Genomic DNA, 26,121 nt, shown 5'->3' with positions numbered 1-26,121 from the left:
AGTCACCTCCAGTTGGAAGTATTTAAAGTATTAGTTGGAACCCACCTCCAGTTGGAAGTGTTTAAAGTATTTAAAGTATTAGTTGGAAGTCACCTCCAGTTGGAAGTATTTAAAGTATTAGTTGGAAATCACTTCCAGTTGGAAGTGTTTAAAGTATTTAAAGTATTAGTTGGAAGCCACCTCCAGTTGGAAGTGTTTAAAGTATTTAAAGTATTAGTTGGAAGTCACCTCCAGTTGGAAGTATTTAAAGTATTAGTTGGAAGTCACCTCCAGTTGGAAGTATTTAAAGTATTTAAAGTATTAGTTGGAAGTCACCTCCAGTTGGAAGGTTTTAAAGTATTTAAAGTATTAGTTGGAAGTCACCTCCAGTTGGAAGCATTTAAAGTATTAGTTGGAACCCACCTCCAGTTGGAAGTGTTTAAAGTATTTAAAGTATTAGTTGGAAGTCACCTCCAGTTGGAAGTATTTAAAGTATTAGTTGGAAATCACTTCCAGTTGGAAGTGTTTAAAGTATTTAAAGTATTTTTTGGAAGTCACCTCCAGTTGGAAGTATTTAAAGTATTAGTTGGAAGCCACCTCCAGTTGGAAGTGTTTAAAGTATTTAAAGTATTAGTTGGAAGTCACCTCCAGTTGGAAGTATTTAAAGTATTAGTTGGAAATCACCTCCAGTTGGAAGTGTTTAAAGTATTTAAAGTATTAGTTGGAAGCCACCTCCAGTTGGAAGTGTTTAAAGTATTTAAAGTATTAGTTGGAAGTCACCTCCAGTTGGAAGTGTTTAAAGTATTTAAAGTATTAGTTGGAAGTCACCTCCAGTTGGAAGTATTTAAAGTATTAGTTGGAAATCACTTCCAGTTGGAAGTGTTTAAAGTATTTAAAGTATTAGTTGGAAGCCACCTCCAGTTGGAAGTGTTAAAAGTATTTAAAGTATTAGTTGGAAGTCACCTCCAGTTGGAAGTATTTAAAGTATTAGTTGGAAATCACCTCCAGTTGGAAGTATTTAAAGTATTTAAAGTATTAGTTGGAAGTCACCTCCAGTTGGAAGGTTTTAAAGTATTTAAAGTATTAGTTGGAAGTCACCTCCAGTTGGAAGTATTTAAAGTATTAGTTGGAACCCACCTCCAGTTGGAAGTGTTTAAAGTATTTAAAGTATTAGTTGGAAGTCACCTCCAGTTGGAAGTATTTAAAGTATTAGTTGGAAATCACTTCCAGTTGGAAGTGTTTAAAGTATTTAAAGTATTAGTTGGAAGCCACCTCCAGTTGGAAGTGTTTAAAGTATTTAAAGTATTAGTTGGAAGTCACCTCCAGTTGGAAGTATTTAAAGTATTAGTTGGAAGCCACCTCCAGTTGGAAGTGTTTAAAGTATTTAAAGTATTAGTTGGAAGTCACCTCCAGTTGGAAGTATTTAAAGTATTAGTTGGAAATCACCTCCAGTTGGAAGTGTTTAAAGTATTTAAAGTATTAGTTGGAAGTCACCTCCAGTTGGAAGGTTTTAAAGTATTTAAAGTATTAGTTGGAAGTCACCTCCAGTTGGAAGTATTTAAAGTATTTAAAGTATTAGTTGGAAGTCACCTCCAGTTGGAAGTATTTAAAGTATTTAAAGTATTAGTTGGAAGTCACCTCCAGTTGGAAGTATTTAAAGTATTAGTTGGAAGTCACCTCCAGTTGGAAGTATTTAAAGTATTTAAAGTATTAGTTGGAAGTCACCTCCAGTTGGAAGGTTTTAAAGTATTTGAAGTATTAGTTGGAAGTCACCTCCAGTTGGAAGTATTTAAAGTATTAGTTGGAACCCACCTCCAGTTGGAAGTGTTTAAAGTATTTAAAGTATTAGTTGGAAGTCACCTCCAGTTGGAAGTATTTAAAGTATTAGTTGGAAATCACTTCCAGTTGGAAGTGTTTAAAGTATTTAAAGTATTAGTTGGAAGCCACCTCCAGTTGGAAGTGTTTAAAGTATTTAAAGTATTAGTTGGAAGTCACCTCCAGTTGGAAGTATTTAAAGTATTAGTTGGAAGCCACCTCCAGTTGGAAGTGTTTAAAGTATTTAAAGTATTAGTTGGAAGTCACCTCCAGTTGGAAGTATTTAAAGTATTAGTTGGAAATCACCTCCAGTTGGAAGTGTTTAAAGTATTTAAAGTATTAGTTGGAAGTCACCTCCAGTTGGAAGTGTTTAAAGTATTTAAAGTATTAGTTGGAAGTCACCTCCAGTTGGAAGTATTTAAAGTATTTAAAGTATTAGTTGGAAGTCACCTCCAGTTGGAAGTATTTAAAGTATTTAAAGTATTAGTTGGAAGTCACCTCCAGTTGGAAGTATTTAAAGTATTATTTGGAAGTCACCTCCAGTTGGAAGTATTTAAAGTATTTAAAGTATTAGTTGGAAGTCACCTCCAGTTGGAAGGTTTTAAAGTATTTAAAGTATTAGTTGGAAGTCACCTCCAGTTGGAAGTATTTAAAGTATTAGTTGGAACCCACCTCCAGTTGGAAGTGTTTAAAGTATTTAAAGTATTAGTTGGAAGTCACCTCCAGTTGGAAGTATTTAAAGTATTAGTTGGAAATCACTTCCAGTTGGAAGTGTTTAAAGTATTTAAAGTATTAGTTGGAAGTCACCTCCAGTTGGAAGTATTTAAAGTATTAGTTGGAAGTCACCTCCAGTTGGAAGTATTTAAAGTATTTAAAGTATTAGTTGGAAGTCACCTCCAGTTGGAAGGTTTTAAAGTATTTAAAGTATTAGTTGGAAGTCACCTCCAGTTGGAAGTATTTAAAGTATTAGTTGGAACCCACCTCCAGTTGGAAGTGTTTAAAGTATTTAAAGTATTAGTTGGAAGTCACCTCCAGTTGGAAGTATTTAAAGTATTAGTTGGAAATCACTTCCAGTTGGAAGTGTTTAAAGTATTTAAAGTATTAGTTGGAAGTCACCTCCAGTTGGAAGTATTTAAAGTATTTAAAGTATTAGTTGGAAGTCACCTCCAGTTGGAAGGTTTTAAAGTATTTAAAGTATTAGTTGGAAGTCACCTCCAGTTGGAAGTGTTTAAAGTATTTAAAGTATTAGTTTGAAGTCACCTCCAGTTGGAAGTATTTAAAGTATTAGTTGGAAGCCACCTCCAGTTGAAAGTGTTTAAAGTATTTAAAGTATTAGTTGGAAGCCACCTCCAGTTGGAAGTATTTTATGTATTTAAAGTATTAGTTGGAAGTCACCTCCAGTTGGAAGTGTTTAAAGTATTTAAAGTATTAGTTGGAAGCCATCTCCAGTTGGAAGTGTTTAAAGTATTTAAAGTATTAGTTGGAAGTCACCTCCAGTTGGAAGTATTTAAAGTATTTAAAGTATTAGTTGGAAGTCACCTCCAGTTGGAAGTATTTAAAGTATTAGTTGGAAGTCACCTCCAGTTGGAAGTATTTAAAGTATTTAAAGTATTAGTTGGAAGTCACCTCCAGTTGGAAGGTTTTAAAGTATTTAAAGTATTAGTTGGAAGTCACCTCCAGTTGGAAGTATTTAAAGTATTAGTTGGAACCCACCTCCAGTTGGAAGTGTTTAAAGTATTTAAAGTATTAGTTGGAAGTCACCTCCAGTTGGAAGTATTTAAAGTATTAGTTGGAAATCACTTCCAGTTGGAAGTGTTTAAAGTATTTAAAGTATTAGTTGGAAGCCACCTCCAGTTGGAAGTGTTTAAAGTATTTAAAGTATTAGTTGGAAGTCACCTCCAGTTGGAAGTATTTAAAGTATTAGTTGGAAGCCACCTCCAGTTGGAAGTGTTTAAAGTATTTAAAGTATTAGTTGGAAGTCACCTCCAGTTGGAAGTATTTAAAGTATTAGTTGGAAATCACCTCCAGTTGGAAGTGTTTAAAGTATTTAAAGTATTAGTTGGAAGTCACCTCCAGTTGGAAGGTTTTAAAGTATTTAAAGTATTAGTTGGAAGTCACCTCCAGTTGGAAGTATTTAAAGTATTTAAAGTATTAGTTGGAAGTCACCTCCAGTTGGAAGTATTTAAAGTATTTAAAGTATTAGTTGGAAGTCACCTCCAGTTGGAAGTATTTAAAGTATTAGTTGGAAGTCACCTCCAGTTGGAAGTATTTAAAGTATTTAAAGTATTAGTTGGAAGTCACCTCCAGTTGGAAGGTTTTAAAGTATTTAAAGTATTAGTTGGAAGTCACCTCCAGTTGGAAGTATTTAAAGTATTAGTTGGAACCCACCTCCAGTTGGAAGTGTTTAAAGTATTTAAAGTATTAGTTGGAAGTCACCTCCAGTTGGAAGTATTTAAAGTATTAGTTGGAAATCACTTCCAGTTGGAAGTGTTTAAAGTATTTAAAGTATTAGTTGGAAGCCACCTCCAGTTGGAAGTGTTTAAAGTATTTAAAGTATTAGTTGGAAGTCACCTCCAGTTGGAAGTATTTAAAGTATTAGTTGGAAGTCACCTCCAGTTGGAAGTATTTAAAGTATTTAAAGTATTAGTTGGAAGTCACCTCCAGTTGGAAGGTTTTAAAGTATTTAAAGTATTAGTTGGAAGTCACCTCCAGTTGGAAGTATTTAAAGTATTAGTTGGAACCCACCTCCAGTTGGAAGTGTTTAAAGTATTTAAAGTATTAGTTGGAAGTCACCTCCAGTTGGAAGTATTTAAAGTATTAGTTGGAAATCACTTCCAGTTGGAAGTGTTTAAAGTATTTAAAGTATTAGTTGGAAGTCACCTCCAGTTGGAAGTATTTAAAGTATTAGTTGGAAGCCACCTCCAGTTGGAAGTGTTTAAAGTATTTAAAGTATTAGTTGGAAGTCACCTCCAGTTGGAAGTATTTAAAGTATTAGTTGGAAATCACCTCCAGTTGGAAGTGTTTAAAGTATTTAAAGTATTAGTTGGAAGCCACCTCCAGTTGGAAGTGTTTAAAGTATTTAAAGTATTAGTTGGAAGTCACCTCCAGTTGGAAGTGTTTAAAGTATTTAAAGTATTAGTTGGAAGTCACCTCCAGTTGGAAGTATTTAAAGTATTAGTTGGAAATCACTTCCAGTTGGAAGTGTTTAAAGTATTTAAAGTATTAGTTGGAAGCCACCTCCAGTTGGAAGTGTTTAAAGTATTTGAAGTATTAGTTGGAAGTCACCTCCAGTTGGAAGTATTTAAAGTATTAGTTGGAAATCACCTCCAGTTGGAAGTATTTAAAGTATTTAAAGTATTAGTTGGAAGTCACCTCCAGTTGGAAGGTTTTAAAGTATTTAAAGTATTAGTTGGAAGTCACCTCCAGTTGGAAGTATTTAAAGTATTAGTTGGAACCCACCTCCAGTTGGAAGTGTTTAAAGTATTTAAAGTATTAGTTGGAAGTCACCTCCAGTTGGAAGTATTTAAAGTATTAGTTGGAAATCACTTCCAGTTGGAAGTGTTTAAAGTATTTAAAGTATTAGTTGGAAGCCACCTCCAGTTGGAAGTGTTTAAAGTATTTAAAGTATTAGTTGGAAGTCACCTCCAGTTGGAAGTATTTAAAGTATTAGTTGGAAGCCACCTCCAGTTGGAAGTGTTTAAAGTATTTAAAGTATTAGTTGGAAGTCACCTCCAGTTGGAAGTATTTAAAGTATTAGTTGGAAATCACCTCCAGTTGGAAGTGTTTAAAGTATTTAAAGTATTAGTTGGAAGTCACCTCCAGTTGGAAGGTTTTAAAGTATTTAAAGTATTAGTTGGAAGTCACCTCCAGTTGGAAGTATTTAAAGTATTTAAAGTATTAGTTGGAAGTCACCTCCAGTTGGAAGTATTTAAAGTATTTAAAGTATTAGTTGGAAGTCACCTCCAGTTGGAAGTATTTAAAGTATTAGTTGGAAGTCACCTCCAGTTGGAAGTATTTAAAGTATTTAAAGTATTAGTTGGAAGTCACCTCCAGTTGGAAGGTTTTAAAGTATTTAAAGTATTAGTTGGAAGTCACCTCCAGTTGGAAGTATTTAAAGTATTAGTTGGAACCCACCTCCAGTTGGAAGTGTTTAAAGTATTTAAAGTATTAGTTGGAAGTCACCTCCAGTTGGAAGTATTTAAAGTATTAGTTGGAAATCACTTCCAGTTGGAAGTGTTTAAAGTATTTAAAGTATTAGTTGGAAGCCACCTCCAGTTGGAAGTGTTTAAAGTATTTAAAGTATTAGTTGGAAGTCACCTCCAGTTGGAAGTATTTAAAGTATTAGTTGGAAGCCACCTCCAGTTGGAAGTGTTTAAAGTATTTAAAGTATTAGTTGGAAGTCACCTCCAGTTGGAAGTATTTAAAGTATTAGTTGGAAATCACCTCCAGTTGGAAGTGTTTAAAGTATTTAAAGTATTAGTTGGAAGTCACCTCCAGTTGGAAGGTTTTAAAGTATTTAAAGTATTAGTTGGAAGTCACCTCCAGTTGGAAGTATTTAAAGTATTTAAAGTATTAGTTGGAAGTCACCTCCAGTTGGAAGTATTTAAAGTATTTAAAGTATTAGTTGGAAGTCACCTCCAGTTGGAAGTATTTAAAGTATTATTTTGAAGTCACCTCCAGTTGGAAGTATTTAAAGTATTTAAAGTATTAGTTGGAAGTCACCTCCAGTTGGAAGGTTTTAAAGTATTTAAAGTATTAGTTGGAAGTCACCTCCAGTTGGAAGTATTTAAAGTATTAGTTGGAACCCACCTCCAGTTGGAAGTGTTTAAAGTATTTAAAGTATTAGTTGGAAGTCACCTCCAGTTGGAAGTATTTAAAGTATTAGTTGGAAATCACTTCCAGTTGGAAGTGTTTAAAGTATTTAAAGTATTAGTTGGAAGTCACCTCCAGTTGGAAGTATTTAAAGTATTAGTTGGAAGTCACCTCCAGTTGGAAGTATTTAAAGTATTTAAAGTATTAGTTGGAAGTCACCTCCAGTTGGAAGGTTTTAAAGTATTTAAAGTATTAGTTGGAAGTCACCTCCAGTTGGAAGTATTTAAAGTATTAGTTGGAACCCACCTCCAGTTGGAAGTGTTTAAAGTATTTAAAGTATTAGTTGGAAGTCACCTCCAGTTGGAAGTATTTAAAGTATTAGTTGGAAATCACTTCCAGTTGGAAGTGTTTAAAGTATTTAAAGTATTAGTTGGAAGTCACCTCCAGTTGGAAGTATTTAAAGTATTTAAAGTATTAGTTGGAAGTCACCTCCAGTTGGAAGTGTTTAAAGTATTTAAAGTATTAGTTTGAAGTCACCTCCAGTTGGAAGTATTTAAAGTATTAGTTGGAAGCCACCTCCAGTTGAAAGTGTTTAAAGTATTTAAAGTATTAGTTGGAAGCCACCTCCAGTTGGAAGTATTTTATGTATTTAAAGTATTAGTTGGAAGTCACCTCCAGTTGGAAGTGTTTAAAGTATTTAAAGTATTAGTTGGAAGCCATCTCCAGTTGGAAGTGTTTAAAGTATTTAAAGTATTAGTTGGAAACCATCTCCAGTTGGAAGTGTTTAAAGTATTTAAAGTATTAGTTGGAAGTCACCTCCAGTTGGAAGTGTTTAATGTATTTAAAGCATTAGTTGGAAGTCACCTCCAGTTGGCAGTGTTTAAAAATGACTGTGGTAAATTGATTATTGTTTGTAGTTTTTTAAATTTATTTTCACATGAAAACTAACTAATGCCCAAGATATGATATCATAAATTGTCTGTGTAGACTCGTGAACGACCATTATCTTGGCCTTCTGTACACGTTCTGTGGACCTCAGAGGCCAGATGGCGGTAAACAACAAAATCTGAAGATGCTGTGATCTAGTGCGGTGCTTAAAAGTGCTGCAGAAACACAGCTGGTCATGCAGCATCCATGGAAAATAAAGATAAATGGACTTTTGGGCCCTTTCCTTCTTCTCCTTCCCTTCTCACTCCCCTTTTTATTTAGACATTTGTCTGATTTTCGACATTCCTGGTGAAGGTATTCATGGTGAGGTGGAGAACTGGATTTGACAATGGCTGGATGGGAGAATCCAGTGATGGATGATTGCTTCTCAGACTGGATACTTGTGTCTAGTGGTGTGCTGGGACTATTGTTGTTTGTCATCTATATTAATGATCTGAATGATAATGTGGTAAATTGGATTAGCAAGTTTGCAGATGGCAATAAGTTTGGAGGTGTTGTGGACAGTGAAGAAGGTTTTCAAAGCTTGCAGAGGGATCTGGACCAGCTGGAAAAATGGGCTGAAAAATGGCAGATTGAATTTAATGCAGACAAATGTGAGGTGCTGCATTTTAAAGGATAAACCAAGAAAGAACATACACGGTAATTGAAGGACACTGAGGCGTGCATTAGCACAGAGGGATCTGGGAATACAGATACATAATTCCCTGAAAGTGGCATCACAGGTGGATAGGGTTGTAAAGAGAGTTTTTGGTGGTTATGTTATGGTAAAGTTGTATAAGACATTGGTGAGGCCAAATTTGGAGTATTGTGTGCAGTTTCAGTCATCTAACTACAGGAAAGCTATCAATAAGGTAGAAAGAGTGAGAGAAGATTCATTAGGATGTTCCTGGACTTCAGGAATTGAGGGAAAGGTTAAACAGGTTAGGACTGGAATGTAGAAGAATGAGGGGAGATTTGATAGAGGTATTTAGAATTATGAGGGTGATATAGTAAATGTAGAGAGGCTCTTTCCATTGAGAGTAGGTGAGATACGAACAAGAGGACATGGGTTAAGGGTGAAAAAGGAAAAGGGACATGAGGGGAGCTTCTTCACAAAGAGTGGTGGGAGTGTGGAACAAGCTGCCAGCTGAAGTGGTGAATGGGTGCTCAATTTTAATATTTAAGAAGAATTTGGACAGGTACATGGATAGGAGATTATAGAGGGCTATAGACCGGGTGGAGATCAGTGGGACTAGGCAAAAAATGGTTTGGCACAGTCTAGAAGGGCCGATTGGACCTGGTTCTGTGCTGCAATGTTCTATGGTTCTAAGGTCTCAGGCTTGAAATGTTGACTGCATTTCACTTCCCAAGAATCCTGCATCACCTGCTGAGTTTCTCCAACACTTTCAGGTCCAGGGGGTGGCAGAGCTGAACAAAAGTTCTGGTCAACAGCATGGGCTTGAATGCCATAACAAAGAGACACAAACAGGTCAAGCAAAACCCTCTGGGGAGGATACTGATGGAAAGTAGTGGCTGCGCCCTGCTTTCCGTTGATACAGTAAAATTTTCAATATTCTCAGTAACAAAACTGAAATAGTTCAAAAGAACTTCGAATTAAAAAAATGAACTGGAAACACAAACAATTTAAAAAGTAAAATAAAATGAAAACAGTTAAACTTTATTTTGCTGTTTTTTTTCCCCCCTGATACTCAATATCCACATTCAAATTAAGGAACTTTCTGGGGTTAGCCAATCCAAGTATAAATCCTGAGAAAATTTGGTCAGCTCCTGCTTCGCCACTCATCTCCATGAGTTCCAGTAGAGCAAAGCTGAGAAGATACTGGTGGGCCCTGCCCTTCAAGTTCAGGACCCCAATATTTACACAGGAATGACAAAACTAGTGTAGCTCCTCAATCATGACTTCTAATCTCGAGCAGATGGTATTAACTGGAAGTGGAGAGTTCCTTAGTTTTCAAATTGCCAAGAAATTGCTTCGAGTCTACATTTTGTTAAGCAAGGTTTTGATAAATGTGGAACCTCTAACCTTATATAGCCCACCTTGTACTGAGCAAGAGAGCTTTTTTTGTGACAAATAAGGAGAATTTTATGTTTCTTTCAATATTTACTTGAACCTGTCCATTGTTTCAGAGGGGAGTAGAAATCTGGGACAGAAGAGAAATTGAAACATGAAATATTTTCTCACTATTGCATTTGCTTATTAATATTTGCTGAAATTGCTCTTATTTTAAATTCTTAGCCAAAGTGAACTTACCTCTATGATTATATGCAGAGGAGAGAGGTACATTGGCTCATGGCTGGAAGACTGTAGACATGGAAATGGCATTGTTATCACACAGTCAGGACTCTGCTACGAGAGCATCTTCCAGAACAACAAGATTGTTGTGAGTAGCATAGAACCAGATAATATTACAGAACAGAAAACATGCCCTTTTCCCATTCTAGTCTGTGCCGAATTATTATTCTGCCTAGTCCCATGATCTGCACCCAGTCCATGGCCCTCCATACTCCTTCCATCCATAAACAGGTCTACATTTTTTTTAAAATGTGAAAATTGAGTCTGCATTCACTACTTCAGCTGGTAGTTCCCATTATTCTCTGAGTGAAGAAGTTCCACCTAATGACCCCTCTAAATGTTCCCCCTTTGAACCTTAACCCATGTCCTCTGGTATGTATCTAACCTAACCTCAGTGGAAAATGCCTGCTTGCATTTACTCTATCTATACCCATCATAATTTTGTTTACCTCTATCAAATCTCCTCTCATTCTTCTATGCTCCAGGAAATAAAGTCCTAACCAGCATAACCTTTCCCAGTTCCTGAAGTCCCAGCAACATCCTAGTAAACCTTCTGGTAAATTTTCATGTAAATCAATAGTCTATCCTCTGACTCTATCTAGCTTGGACTGTCGGCATTTCCTCCTGTGGCCCTCATTGTGTGAAGCTGAGGCCCTATCTAATTGTCTCTGTTGATGTAATGTATCTATTTGTGGGATTTTGGAGAGAAATAGACAGGATTATCTGTTATCACTCAACCAAAATAATTAAATGGTCATTTCAACACAAGTTGAATGCTGTATGCCAGTTGGATATTGTGTTTGCTATGTTACAACAGAATTGAATGACTTAATTTTGAATAAAATATATATTTGGTACTATTGATGAGGAGATAACTTAAACATCTGTTAACAGATTCAGGTACCACTTCTTTTAGAATCCCAGCACTAAGGCCCATCTGCTCAGTATGCCTTGAGCTGTCCCTAAATATAAATGCTGGGCATTTAAGAAACAACTCGACTTTAACTTGCTGTTGTGATTTATAATGCACCAACTATCACAAGCCATCTTATTCATGGCAGTAGTTTAATGATATAGAGTAGAAGATCAAATGTAACAATGCTATCCTTGGCCTGAGAATGAAATTAAGGATTGAATGATTGAGTTTCACAGTGGTTACCTTGCCAATCGATGCCATTTGCTTAATTGAATGCATATCAGCTTTTATGGAAGAACAGTCAAGAAAGGTCATTCCCCTGTCCTCTCCCCACAGCCTTATATTTTCTTTTAGACATTTATCCTTTTTCCTTTTCAGTGCTGCAATTAAATCTTTCTCTATTTCCCATAAGCACATTCAATGCTGAAAAAAAATTACAGGTACATCAACCATCGTCATTCAATTACTTTTGTTCTTGACTCTTCCACCCATGAAATAGTTCCTCGCTATTTACCTGTTTTATATCTCATCTATCTTCACACATCTGCCTCTGTTCAAAGAACAAAATTAATGTCAGTTATAGAATGGTACAATATAATTTTTACATCAACTATATCTTACTCCAAAGAAATTAAATGGATTAATTTCTAATTTTTAAGATAATCATTTTAAATGCAATAAAATAGGTAGTCTTCTACATTCTATGTGGGAATGTTCAAAATTAGACACTTTTAGACAGAATTGGGTTTATTTTTGGAAAGAGTTACAAAAGTTAAGTTTCCTCAAGATCCAAAATTTTTTTTTAACTTGGAAAAATTTTTGATACAGAGTTGAATTGAAATTAAATAAATATCAAAAAGAATTTGTTAAAATAGCCCTAGTGATAGCTAGAAAATACGTGGCAGTAACTTGGAAGTCAGATGTGTATTTGGGAATGGGTAGATGGCCAGACTGAAATAGGTAGTTGTATACCACTTAAAAAGATTACATATAATTTATGTAACAAATTTGAAAATTAAAAAAAATTGGGAATCATATTTACAAATTGTTGAAATGAAGTTGTAACTGGCCCAACCTGAATCTTCTGACTTCTAAAATCAAACCAAGAAAATGACGATATATCAGATTTTATTTGATAGTTTTATTAAATTTTTATAATTAATATCGAAATGTTTCCTTTCTTCTTTTTTTTTCCTTCTCTTCTATTGGGTTGTTGGGGGAAAGATGGAAGTGGAATTTAAAAAAAAAATCACTATATTAATTTTTTTTATTCTACTCGAATAAAAAATGTATGAAAAAGTTTTTTTTAAATGCATATGTGAATTAAATAAAATTTTAAAAAATAACTAAAGATCTTTATCTGTGGAATTATTTTAGTAGATCTTTTCTGCATCTCCACAGAACCATTTTATCTTTGGTGACTAGATTGGATGCAGTACTCAAGTCATGACCAAAGCAGTATTTTATATTGCTCTTGTTCATCACTTATCTGACATACTGACCTCTTTTACACTGATTACCAGTTCACTTTCTTTAACTTTGTCAAATGAGATGTTCAATCTAATCTCCTATTTACTCTTCATGTAACCATCAGGGTCCTGGAACAATTCTGTCAGAGGATGATTCTGCCTATGAAGGAGAATTTACAGAAGACCTGTTTCTAACTGGAAAGGTAGACATCTTGACCTATATATTGTAATCAGGATACGTAGCTGTGTGTGTTGAATTATGAAGTACTAGCTGTTTAATCAAAGCAAATTTCAGAGTCATGAATAAGTGAAGTTTTCACAAACCACACACCCAGTGTTTACCATTATGCTGGAAACATGCCTTGGATGCTTGGGTGTAGACGTCAATCAGCTTCATGAATGAATTAATTAGGAACAGGTGGTGGGATCCCATTGCAGGTGGCAGAAATTGCATGGAATGATACATTGGATGCTGGTACCACTAGACATCACTGAACACATCTTCTCCTCCCTTCCCCTCTCTGCTTTCCACAGGGATTTCTCCCTCAGAGACTCCCTCATCTACTTATCCCTTCCCACCATGCTACACTTACACCTCCTCGCTCACCACTATTCTGGGTCCCAAAGAGCCCTTCCCAGTAAAGCAACACTTCACCTATGAATCTGTAGTAGTTATTTACTGCATCCAGTGCTCCTGATGTGGCCTCCTCCACATTGGAAAGACTGGACGCAGACTCGTACCTTGAGCACATTTGATCTCCCTGCAGCTACTGCAAGGATACCCCAGTGGCCAACCATTTTAATTCCAAACATTATTGTCACACTGACATGTCCGTCCATAGCCTCATGTACTGGCAAGTTGAGAGCACAAGTAAATTGGAGGAACAACACTTTACATGATATTATGTCTCGACAGTCTCCATCCAGACACATCCAGTTCCCTAATTTCTGCTAATCCCCTCCCCAGACTTTCCCTTACCTCATCCTTCCTTTCCTACAGCTCTCCAACACCTTCCCTACCATTTCTTATCAGAGAGCTATCTTAGCCCTCAGGCCTCTTCCCCTATCATCTCAACTTTCTTTTCTACTCTCCCATCTGTACCCACCTTTTACCTGTTAGCCTGTGTTCCTCCCACTTCTCACCTTTTAGGTTCAAGTGTTTGACTGATTTTCAGAACTCTTGAAGATGGGCTCAGGTTCAAAACCGTGACTGGCGTTTACTTTCTATGGATGCTGTGCAATTTTCTGAGTTTTTCCCACCAATTTTGTGTATTGCACTACAGTATCTGATGATTTCCTTGCTTACAGCCATTGATCTGTGTCATGATGTGGAATATGGAAGCAGATGGGAAGTAGAGGTGATATGACTGGAGCAAAAGGTGAAGGGGGTAGAAAGGGAAAAGGCAAATGATTTTGGTTGCAATGTGGTGGGGAAACAAAAAGAAAGTTGAGCACAGGGGTTAGGGATAGGGAGAAAAATCAGCTCTGATTGTGGATGCGGCTGGGTGAGGCGGAGGGAGCAAAGTTGATTTGGATAAAGTAGACCAAATTCTGAACATAAACATAGAAGCATAGAACATAACAGCACAATGATGATGTTGTGTCGACCATGTGCAAACCTATCGATAACAATCTCATTTTAACTAATCTCACACCTCTAACCCTCTATTTTCTTTCATCCATGTACCTATCTAATAGTCTTTTGAATATGTCCCTACTGCACCTGCCTCCACCACTAGAGCATTCCAGGCACCCACCACTCTCTGAGTAATAAAACCTAACACTGATATCTCTCCGACGCTTTCTTCCATTCATCTTAAACATTTGCTATTATCGCCCCTGGATAAATGGACATTTCCACTCCTAAATATCAATCATTACTAACAAAAGACTTCGACAAAAGAAACGTAATTGAATAAACTCATCATCTTAAAAGGGAAACAGCCACTGAGTAATGTTTTATGGTTTATGTTTTGCTAACAGGTAAACCTATATGTCTAGTGAATTTATACATTGTTTTCAGAAAAATTACTATCAGCTCAAAACAACTCTTTACAATGTTTCTCTGGGATGCTCTACTAGTCTGGGGTTGAAGTTCTGGTAGGTGAATGCACTAATGCACAATTATTATGATACAGGGAAAGCTTACCTTTAGCAATGGATACTTCATTGAGGGATTGTTCAGCAACAAGTGGGGAAATGGCTTGAAGACCAGTGGAATATTCTCTGAACCTTCCACCAAGTTAAACCCCTTGATCACCAGCAAACTGTAAGTATTAGTTATAATAAAAACACAACACTGGAGAAACTCAGCAGGTCAAAGAGTGTACCTCATGTAGCAAAGATAGAGACATAACCAGCATTTTGGGCTGGAGCCCTTCATCAAAGGATGAACAAAATGTCGGCAGGTGCCTAAACAAAATAGTGAGGGGGGAGGGGACTTCAAGGAATGAACAAAATTTGGGCAGGTGCCGAAACAAAATAATGGGCCTGTTTCGATGGTTTATGACTCTATTACCTTTTTATCACTGAAAATCCATGTGGTATTCCTTCTGCCATACACAAGACCTGGTTCTGGAAGCTGGCTTGCTTGTTCAAACAGAATTAAAGAAAAGCCAGGTGGATGAGTCCTTTTACATGGCAAGCCAGCTTCCCGAAGCGAAGAAGGCAGGACATGTAGTGCAGCCCTTCTTCGTCCCGACACAACCGATCTTATCTGCCTTTGATGCGTTCACTGGTAGGCGAAGCATTTGAAAGGTGGATATTACCTGGCTTCAAACCTTTGTGTCATAGGGGTATATAACTGTAATAAATCCAAATTTTTATTACATCAACAGGTGCATGCAAAACCTAATGAATATGCTGAATCTCGGGTGTTGTCACTGCTGTGTTCCATAGGTTTACTCTTTGACCTATCAGTGGTTCCCATTACCATGTTAGCGTGATCCACATCCCTATTTACTAGTTTCAGACCACACTGTTCTTCTCTTGCTTCAATACAGACAGTGTCGGTTCATTTTTGCAGTAAATTCGCTTGGTATTCAATTTATGTGGGCCTTGTGCCCTTTTATGTTTTTATACAAATCTTTCAACATGAATATTGCTCTGGAGGCTTATGTTGATATAATTGCATTTTTCCGATTTTACTTCAATTTTTTGACCTAGTATTTCCCTTGAAGGAGCTGGTCCATGTAGTTGTCTAACGTGTTATAATTGTAACTTCACTTTTATCAATTGTGAGAAACCATAAATCACATCTGACGTAGGACTTGCAGGGTCACACCAGAATAGATCATGTCTTTTGCCAATGAGACTTTACTAAGTTTACTCATACCCTTAATTGAACATTCAACATGTACCTACATTCCTATTGATCTACTAATTCATAACTTCCACTTTATTTTGAAAATTGTTGTATGTTTCCATCATTACTGCAGCCAACAGATATATTGTTTAAAACACACTCCAGTTATCAGTGATGAACTTACACTGAACACTGACTTGGTTAATAGTATTCTGGCTTGCCAAACTTTCTAACCTTACACTCTTTTCCTTCTACAGGTAAAATATTTTGGGTAATCTTTTGGATAATCTTTCCTGAGTAGCAGTCTTCCTGCAATAGAACCATAGAACACTACAGCATAGAAAACAGACCATTTGGCTCTTCTAATTTGTACCAAAATATCATTCGGTTAGTCCCACTGACCTGCACCCATTCTATAACCCTCCAGACCTCTCCCACCCATGTAATTATCCAATTTATTCTTCAAGCTTAAGAGTGAGCCCTCATTTATCACATCAGATGGCAACTCATTCCACACTCCCATCACATTGTCTGAGTGAAGAAGTTCCCCCTCCTTTCAACCTAAAGCCATGCCCTCTTGCATTTATCTCTCATAATCTAAGAGCCTACTCACATTTACTCTGTCTATACCCTCATAATTTTGTAAACCTCTATCAAATCTCCCCTCATTCTTCTACACTCCAAGGAATGAAGTCCTGTTTAATCTTTCTCTGTAACTCAACTCCTGAAAACCCAGTAACATCCTAATAAATCTTCTCTGCTCTCTTTCAATCTTACTGATATCCGTTTTGTACTTTGGTGACCAGAATTGCACTCAATCCTCCATATTTGGCTTCACAAATGTCTTAATCAACCTCACCATAGCATCCCAACTCTTGTACTCAATACTTTGATTTATGAAGGCCAAGTTGACAAAAGCTTTCTTTACAACCTTGTCTACCTGTGATGCCACTTTCAGGGAATTATGTATCTGTATTCCCAGATTCATTTGTTCCTCCACACTCCTCAGTGCCCTATCATTTACTATGTAAACATGCAAATTCTGCAGTCTAAAAATTTCTCCTTTGAAGGCCTTTCCACTTACTGAACACATCCTTGCCAGAAAACAATTTATCCCAATCCACTCTTCCTAGATCCTTTCTCATTTCCACAAAATTGGCCTTTCTTCAATTTAGAATCTTAACTTGAAGACCAGACATACATATCCTTATTGATAATTAACTTGTGTGACAGAGTTTATAGATATGTTTTTGGGAGATAAATTGGGAAAGGTTTGTTAGAGTAGGTCACATACAAACATTTTAAAACAGATCTTATTGAAATATTGGAGCTCTGCTAATGCTAGACATATCGGCTACTCACCTTTTGCAAGAGCTTTGAAGAGTGCTCAGGAGACTTCACTAATGGATCGTTGTTTACAAAAGGCAACAGATGAACGAGATTGTTGGAGCATCATATTGTCTGTAGGAGAGCTTGCTGTTCTAAGAGGGTCATGTGGTTTTGTAAGCAGAGAGAGTCAAACAAGCTTTCTCTCTGGGAGAGAGAGAGATCACTTGACAGTGTTACAACCAGCAGAATAGCTGGAACTGGAACAGGACAAGCTGGCAAGAAGCCCCAGTTTGTAAGATAGCATAGTCAAAACCCTTGTGGGCCATGCAAGAGGAGAGGACTGGCTGTCTAATGCTTCACTTGGAATAAGATAAACAGAAAGGAACTCTGTGTTGACTTGAAAGAAAGAGGTTATCATCTGGAGAACCCTGAAGGGGCAAGTTTCATCAGCAAGACACTGAGGTGACTGATGGAAGTACATCAGTTGTGGATGTCCTGGAACAACACATCTCTCTCTGAAAACCAACAAGAGCGTACCTGAGTGGTAACCATTTACCTTTCGAGCACCAAAGCCGGGTGAACTAAAGTTCACATGTTAAATTCTGTGCACAGTATATAAATTGCTTGCAACCAGTGAACTTGGAGGAATGAGAAGTGAGATTGGACTGTGAACCAAAGTACTTTTCTGAACTTACACACACATTACATACACATGCACTTAAAATTAGAAGGGGGTTAAGTTAGGTTAAGTAAGTTACTAGATAAGTTAAAGTTTGATTCTGTTTTCATGTTTAAAGATAATTAAAACAACTTTTGTTTAAGTAAACATTTGTCTTGGTGAATATCTATTGCTGCTGGGTTTTGGGGTCCTCTGGGCTCGTAACACATGAAACTAATGACATTATGGACACTAGACCCAAAATGTTCGCCTACACATACTTCTGTCACCTGACCTGTCTGGTTCCCTAATAGGAGATCAAGTATTGCATCTTCTCTCATTTAGTAGCTCTATACATTGATTTAGAAAACTTTCCTGAACACATTTGACAAACTCCAAGCCATCCAGCCCTTTAACAGTATGGGTATTCCATTCAAAAATCTCCTATTATCACAACTTTCTGTTTCTTATATAGGCCTGCTATTTTTCTACAGATATGCTCTTCCAATTCTCTCTGACTATTGAGTGGTCTATAACACAACCTTATCAGTATGGTCACACCCTTCCCATTCCTCAGTTCCACCTATATGGCCTCTGTAGATGAGCCCTCTGGGCTGTTGTGTGTAAGCACAGCTGTGATATTTTCTCTGACTAGCAATGCCACTCCTCCTCCTTCCAATATAACATGGACCAATGCAGCAGAGTATAGGCCCTTCAGTCCTCAATGTTGTGCCGACCCATATATTCCTTCCAAAAAAAAAGTTCTAAACCCTCCCTACCCCATAATCCTTTATTTTCTTTTCATCCATGTGTCTGTCTAAGAGTCTCTTTAATGCCACCAATGTTTCAGTCTCCAATACCATCCTTGGCAAAGCATTCCAGGCACCCACAGCTCTGTGTAAAAATCTTACCCCTGATGTCTCCCCTAAACCTTCTTCCCTTAACTTTGTACCTCTGGTGTTTGCTGATCCTGCCCTGGGTAACAGGTGCTGGTTGCCCACCCTACATATCCCTCTCATAATCTTGTAGACCTCTATCAAGTCTCTTCTCATCCTCCTACACTCCAAAATGAAATGACCCAACTCTGCTAACCTTGCCTCATAAGACTTGTTTTCCAATCCAGGCAACATCCTGGTAAATATCCTTTGCACACTCTCTATAGCTTCCACTTCCTTCTTATAATGAGGTGACCAGAACTGAACACAATACTCTAAGTGTACTCAATCTTCACCTTTCTTCCCCAAATTGCACAGCATCACTGTTAGAGGTCCAATCTTTTGACCTGCCATTTGCCCATGTGCAGTGTTGACACTGACATAATGTATTGGTAAAATTCTTCAACTTTTTTGGAGACCATCTCCATCCATGTGGTTATTTTGCATGCACACTTGACTTGTCATATATCACATTTAATCAATTAGATTTGAATTTGATTGAGTGACTAGGCACAAAGGAGGATAAAAAGAAAGCATTCAATGTGAGACATTTCTGTATGGCATTGTTAATCTTGCATATAGAATTATGCACACGTGCGCAGTCTGTGAAAAGTTTTGAATGAACAAGCATTTTTTGCCTAATAATAATCAAACAGAAAGTAGTTAAACATTGTTGGTTATAGACCTGAGAGTGGAAAGAGAAAGAGAATTAGTAGCCAAATTCAAGAAGAAATTCTTTTGTCTTTCTAGACAACTAGGCAACAACCTCATTCCGGCTAATGATCGATGGCAGGGTATCTATGATCAATTTGAAGAATTTGTCAAATCCGGCTGTGATGAGAGCTCAATGGAGTCCTACCTTGGGTTTTATTCAGAGAATGGGAAGGAAAACCGGAAAAATCTGAAGAAGAGAGCAACGGCTACAGATGTGGATGTATCTTCCACTGAAAGTCCTCAGGCATATATGCCTTTTGATGGGTAAGACTGTATTTACAATAGGTAACTTTCTCAAAGAATAGAGAGATCAATAGAGTAATACAGTATGAAAACAGACCTGAGCCCACAGATCCATAGAACATTGCAGCACAGAAAACTGGCCCATCAGTTCTACTAGTCTATTATTCTGCCTAGTTCCATTGACCTGTATCCAATCCATAGCCCTCCATAACCCTCTCATCATGTACCTGTCCAAATTTTTCTTAAATGTGAAAATTGAGCCCAGATTCACCACTTCATCTGGCAACTCATCTCCTACCACTCACTGAATGAAAAAAATTCCCCTTAATGTTCCATCTAAACTTCTTCCCTTTTACCATTAACTTATGTTCTCTGGTTTGTATCTTTTCTATCCTCAGTGGAAAAAGCCTTCTTGCATTTACTCTATCTATACCCTTCATAATTTTGTATACCTCTATCAAATCTCCTTTCATTCTTCTATGCTCCAGGGAATAAAGTCCTAACCTGCCTAACCTTTCCTTGTAACTCAATTTGCCAAATCTCAGCAATGTCACAGAAAATCCTATCTGCTTTCTTTCAACTGTATTGCTATCTTTTCTGTAATTAGGTGACTAAAACTGCACACAATACTCCAACTTTGGCCTCTCCAATGTCTCCTACAACTTTACTATACAGCCCAACTAAATACTTTAATTTGTGAAGGCCAATGTGCCAAAAGCTCTCTTTCTAACCCTATCTACATGTGTCACTACTTTAAAGGAATTATTTATCTGTATTCCCAGATCCCTCTGTTTACCACACTCCTCAATGCTCCACTGTTTATCAAGTATGTCCTAATTTGGTTTGTCCTTCCAAAATGCAACACCTCACATTTGTCTGCATTAAATTCCATCTGCCATTTTGCATCACACTTTTCCAGCTGGTCCATACCCATCTGCAAGCATTGAAAGACTTTGTCGCAGCCCACTACACCTCCTATCTTTGTTCCATCTGCAAACTTACTGATCCAATTTGCCACATTATCATTTAGGTCAATGATATAGATGACAAACAACATTGGATCCAGCACTGATCCTTATACACACAGCACTGATCCTTATACACACCACTTGTCACAGACATCCAGTCAGAGAAGCAATAATCCCCTCAACTCTCTGGTTTCTCCAATAAAGTCAATGGCAAATACAGTTTACCACCTCACCATGAATATTGAGTACTGAACCTTCCTGACAAACCTCCCATGTGTGACCTTGTAAAAGCCTATACTAAAGTACATATAGACAACATCCACAACATTTCCGTCATCAACTTTCCACTGAGACATTACATTCATATGCAAATATCTCATATACTAATCTGATTTTATTCCTGCAACATCCCAAATCAATTTATCCAGATTCTATCACTCCACTAATCACTAGTGACAATTTATATTAACCAATTAACCAACCAATATAAATGTTCTAACGATGTGGAAGAAAATGGAATGTCTGAGGGAAAAGACAACTTAGTCACAGGGGAATTTATAAGCTCTACACAGACATGACCAGAGGTCCCTGAAGCCTTGAAGCAACAGCTCAATTTATTGCACCACTCTGCCATCTCTTTCTTTCCTCCCTTCATGAAGATGATTCTGGATGGCTAACAACCAACAATTCTCTGGGCACATTTACAACTAGTTCTATGGCTTTCTGGGTCGAGGTCGATGGGACAAGGTAAAATAATAGTTTGGCACAGAATAGATGGGCTGAAGGATCTGTTCTGCCCTGTACTGTTCTATGGTTCTATATCCGTAGATATCTAAAGCATGGAAACAGGCCTTTCAGCCCAACCTGCCTATGCCCTCTGTTAGTCTTATTTGCATGCATTTGGTCCAGATGCCTCTAAACCTATCATATCAATGCACGTATCAAAATGTCTTTTGATTATCACAATTATCCCCATTTATACAACATCCTCTGGCTGCTCATTCCATATACCTACCAACCTCTGTGTGAAAAAAGAAGCCCTCGGACCCCATTTAAAATTTTAATCTCACCTTTCCTTTTGCTTTAGGTTCTTTGGAAATAGGTTATGATTATTTATGTAATCTATGCTCCACAATTTTATAAACTCTTATAAGGTCCCCTCTTAGCCTCCTATTTATCAGGAGGAAAAATTGTAGTTTGTCCATCATCTGCTCACAATTCAAGCCTACAAGTCCTGGTAATATTCTCATGATTATTTTCTGCATCATTTCCAGCTTAAATGTAGAACCATAGAACGCCATAACATAGAAACAGTCCCATTTAGCCCTTCTAGTCTATGCTGAACCATTTTTTTTTTGCCTAGTCCTACTGAGCTGCTCTCAGTCCATACCTCTCCCATCCATGTACAGTATCTGTCCAAATTTTTCTTAAATGTTAAAAATGAGCCTGCATTCATCACCTTAGCTGGCAGCTTGTTCCACACTCCCACCACTCACTGTGTGAAGATGTTCCCCTCATATTCCCCCTAAACTTTTCCCCTTTCACTCTTAACTCATGTCCTCTGGTTTGTATCTCTCCTACCTTCAGTGGAAAAAGCCAATCTACATTTACTCTGTCTACCCCCCTCATAATTTTAAATATCTCTATTAAATCTCCTCTAATTCTTCTATGCTCCAGTGAATAAAGTCCTAACTTGCTTAATCTTTCCCTGTAACTCAGTTCCTGAAGTCTGGGCAGCATCGTAATAAATCTTCTCTGCACTCTTTTTATCTTATTGATATCTTTTCTGTAGTTAGGTGCCCAAAACTGCACACAATACTCCAAATTTGGCCTCACCAATGTCTTATACAACTTTCCCATAACATCCCATCTCCTATTCTTAATACTTTGCTTTATGAAGGCCAATATGCCAAAAGCTCTCTTTCTAACCCTATCCACCTCTGATGCCACTTTCAGGGAATTATGTATTTGTATTTCCAGGTCCCTCTGTTTTACCATACTTCTCAGTGCCCTACCATTTACTGTGTATGTCCTTTCTTGGCTTGTCCTTCCAAAATGCAACACCTTACACATGTCTGCATTAAATTCCATCTGCCATTTTTCAGCCCATTTTTCCATCTGGTCCAAATCCCTCTGCAAGCTTTGAAAACCTTCTTTGCCATGCACAATGCTCCATAGTGTCATCTGCAAACAATGATATAATTTACCACACTATCATCCAGATCAACAACGACAAACAACAATGGTCCCAGTACAAATCCCTGAGGCACACTACTAGTCACAGGCCTCTAATCTAAGAAACAATCATCCACCAATATTTTCTGGCTTCTCCCATCCAGCCATTGTTGAATCCAGTTCACTACTTCTCCATGAATACCTAGCGTCTGAACCTTCCTTATTAATCTCCCATGTGGGACCTTTTCAAAGGCCTTACTAAAGTACATTTAGACAATATCCAAAGCCTTTCCTTCATTAACTTTCCTGGTAACCTCCTTGAAAATCTCTATAAAATTGGTTAAATTCGACCTACCACACACAAAGCTATGTTGACTATCCCTAATCAGTCCCTGGCTATCCAAATACTTGTATATCCGATCACTTACAACACCTTCCAATAATTTACCTACTACTGATGTCAGGCTCATGGCCTATAATTTCCAGGGTTATCTTTGGAGCCTTTTTTAAACAATGGATCAATGCGAGCTACCCTCCAATCCTCTGCCACCACACCCGTGGCTAAAGACGTTTTAAATATTTCTGCCAGAGTCCCTGCAATTTCTACATGAGCCTCCCTCAAGGTACAACAGAATATCATGTCAGGCCCTGGGGATTTATCCACCCTTATCTGCTTTAAGATAGCAAGCACTCCCTCCTCTTTAATCTGTACAGGTGCCATGACCTCACTACTTGTTTTCATTACTTCCCGTGACTCTGTGCCTGTTTCCTGAGTAAATACTGGTTGAAAAAAATTAAGATCTTCCCCCATTTCTTGACTGCATACAAAGCCGACTACTCTCATCTTAAAGGGGACCTATTTTGTCCCTTACTATCCTTTTGCTCTTAATATCCCTATAGAAACCCTTAGGATTTTCCTTCACACAGTCTGCAAAGCAACCTCCAGTCTTTTGTTTGCCTTCCTGATTTCTTTCTTGGGGTTTTTCTTGCATTTCTATATGCCTCAATTACCTCATTTGCTCCAAGTTGCCTATACCTGCTCTACACCTCTCTCTTCTTCTGAACCAGATCCCCAATATCCCTCTAAAACCAAGGTTCCCTATGCCTGCTAACCTTGCCTTTAATCCTGACAGAAACATACAAACTCACACATCTTTGCCTGAAAACAACTTTCTCATTTCCTCAAAATTAGTCTTTCTCCAAATTAGAATTTCAACCCAAGGCCCAGACCTATTCTTCTCCATAATTAACTTGAAACTAATGGCATTATGATCACTGGACCCAAAATGTTCCCCTGCACATACTTCTGTCATCTGTCCTGTTTTGTTCCCTACAAGAAGATCCAGTTTTGCAATCTCTCTAGTTGGTACCTCTTTATTGATTTAGAATACTTTCCTGAACACATCTGATAACCTCCAAGCCATTCAGCCCCTTTACAGTATGGGAGTCCTAATCAATATGTGGAAAATTAAAATCCCCTCCTAACACAACTTTATGTTTCCTGCAGCTGTCTGCTATCTCTCTACAGATTTGCTCCTCTAATTCTCATTGACTATATATTACAACCCCATGAGTGTGGTCATACCTTTCCTGTTCCTCAGCTCCACCCATATAGCCTCATTAGATGAGCACTCTGGCCTGACCTGACTGAGCACAGCTGTGATATTTTCCCTGATGAGCAATGCCACTCCACCCCCTTTCATCCCCCCATTCTATCACATCTAAAACATCAGAAGCCTGGAACATTGAGCTGCCAGTCTTTCCCTCCTGTAATAACATTTCCCTAATGGCCACAACATCATAATTCCAAGTGTCAATCATGCTCTAAGCTCACCTGCCTTTCCTACAATATTCTTTGCATTGAAATAGATGCACTTTAGAAAATTTCTACCATGTATAACTTGTTGACTTCTAACAGTGCATGTAATATTAACATAATCTTTTCCCTTCTCCACTCCTCTATCTGCTCTGGCACTCTGGTTCCCATCATCCTGCCAATCTAGTTTAAACCCACTGGAGCAGCATTAGCAAATCTTACTGCAAGGATTTTAGACCCCCTCCAGTAGATGCAAATTGTCCTGTAAGAACAGGTCTCATTTTCCCTGGAAGAGAGCCAAATAATCCAGAAACCTGAAGCCCTCCCTCCTGCACCATGTCTTTAACCATATGTTAAGCTGCATTATCCTCCTATTTCTAACCTCATTAGCATGTGACATGGGTAGAAATCCTGAGATCACAACCCTGGAGGCCCTGACCTTCAACCTGAATTCTTCTTGCTGGACCTATTCACTTTTCTTACCCACATCATTGGTCCCTAAGTGGACCACGACATCTGGCTGCTCACCCTCCCTCCTTTCAATGCTGTGAACTCAATCTGAGATATCTCAGACCCTGGCACCAGGGAGGCAATATACTATCCAGGATACTCAATCTCTTCCATAGATCCTCAGATCTGTCCCCCTAACTAAGGAATCCACTATCACTACAGCTCACCTCTTCTCCTCCCTTCCCTTCTTAGCCACAGGTTACAGACTCCGTGGCAGAGACTTGATCACCTTGGCTTTTCCCCTCCCCCCCACCAACAGTATCCAAAATGGTATATTTGTTATTCAGGGGAATGGCCACAGAAGAGCCCTGCACTGCCTCTTTGTTCCTTTTCCCTCTCCTGATTGTCACCTATCCACCCTCCTCCTACCCCTTAGGTGTGGTAGTGTTCCTGTAACTCCTGTCTATCATCCCCTCTGGCTCTCGAATGATCCAGAATTCATCTAACTTTAGCTCCAGTTCCTTAACTCGGCTTGTTAGGAGCTGCAGCTGGATGCACTTCTCACAGATGAAGTGATCAGGGATACAGATGGCTTCCCGATGACCCACATTCTGCAAGAGGAGCGTCCCTTTGTCTTGGCTGCCATTCCCTCAGTTTATGAATAGAGGAACAAAAAATATGATATATAAAATCTGCCCTTACCTGTGCCTACCTGCTGAACTCTTTTTGTTCCTTGCCTCTTACCTGTTTTGAAGCCTGTTGAGCCAAAGCCACAGTCAGCGACTCGGTCCTCTCCAATGTTGACTGCTTCCTTATTGACCATCTTTCCTTTTGCTGTGTGATCAGAACTCTGCACAATACTCCAAGGGCAGTAACCTTTTACAGTCGTAACCATCGTAACATGACATCCATGTTCCTGTACTTCAGTCCCTGACTGATGAAGGCAAGTGCACCAAATATGTTCTTCACCACCCTAACTACCTATAAGCCATTTTCATGAAAGTAGGTACCCATACACCAAAGTGTCTCTGGTCGATAACACTCTCCAGAGCCCTATTATTCACTATGTAATTCCTGCCCAGGTTTAATCTAACGAAGTGCAAAACCTCTCATTTGTCTGTTAAATTCGATTTTCCATTCCTGTGCTCCCTTTTCCAGTTCTCATAGATCCTGTGATAATCTTACTTAACCTTCTTCACTGCCACTATACCACCAATTTTGGTGCCATCCACAAATTTACCAATCATACGTATCAAGCACAGATCCCTGCAGCACACCACAGGGTACAGGCCTCCAA

The 26,121-nt window shown here is 38.0% G+C and overlaps 1 protein-coding gene across 1 annotated transcript in view; it reads left to right on the top strand.

Moving 5' to 3' along the window:
- Nucleotides 1–26,121, top strand: part of LOC138755702 (ALS2 C-terminal-like protein) — a 212,528-nt gene that overhangs the window by 149,017 nt on the left and 37,390 nt on the right. The window contains exons 15-18 of the mRNA XM_069922145.1: nucleotides 9,824–9,935; nucleotides 12,358–12,435; nucleotides 14,371–14,501; nucleotides 19,209–19,436. Of these exons, the coding sequence (XP_069778246.1) occupies nucleotides 9,824–9,935; nucleotides 12,358–12,435; nucleotides 14,371–14,501; nucleotides 19,209–19,436 (549 nt within the window). The remainder of the gene's footprint in view (nucleotides 1–9,823; nucleotides 9,936–12,357; nucleotides 12,436–14,370; nucleotides 14,502–19,208; nucleotides 19,437–26,121) is intronic.

Source organism: Narcine bancroftii, chromosome 2 (genome assembly GCF_036971445.1).
Source record: "Narcine bancroftii isolate sNarBan1 chromosome 2, sNarBan1.hap1, whole genome shotgun sequence".
NCBI lineage: Eukaryota > Metazoa > Chordata > Chondrichthyes > Torpediniformes > Narcinidae > Narcine > Narcine bancroftii.
This window is presented reverse-complemented; position numbering and strand designations above follow the sequence as displayed.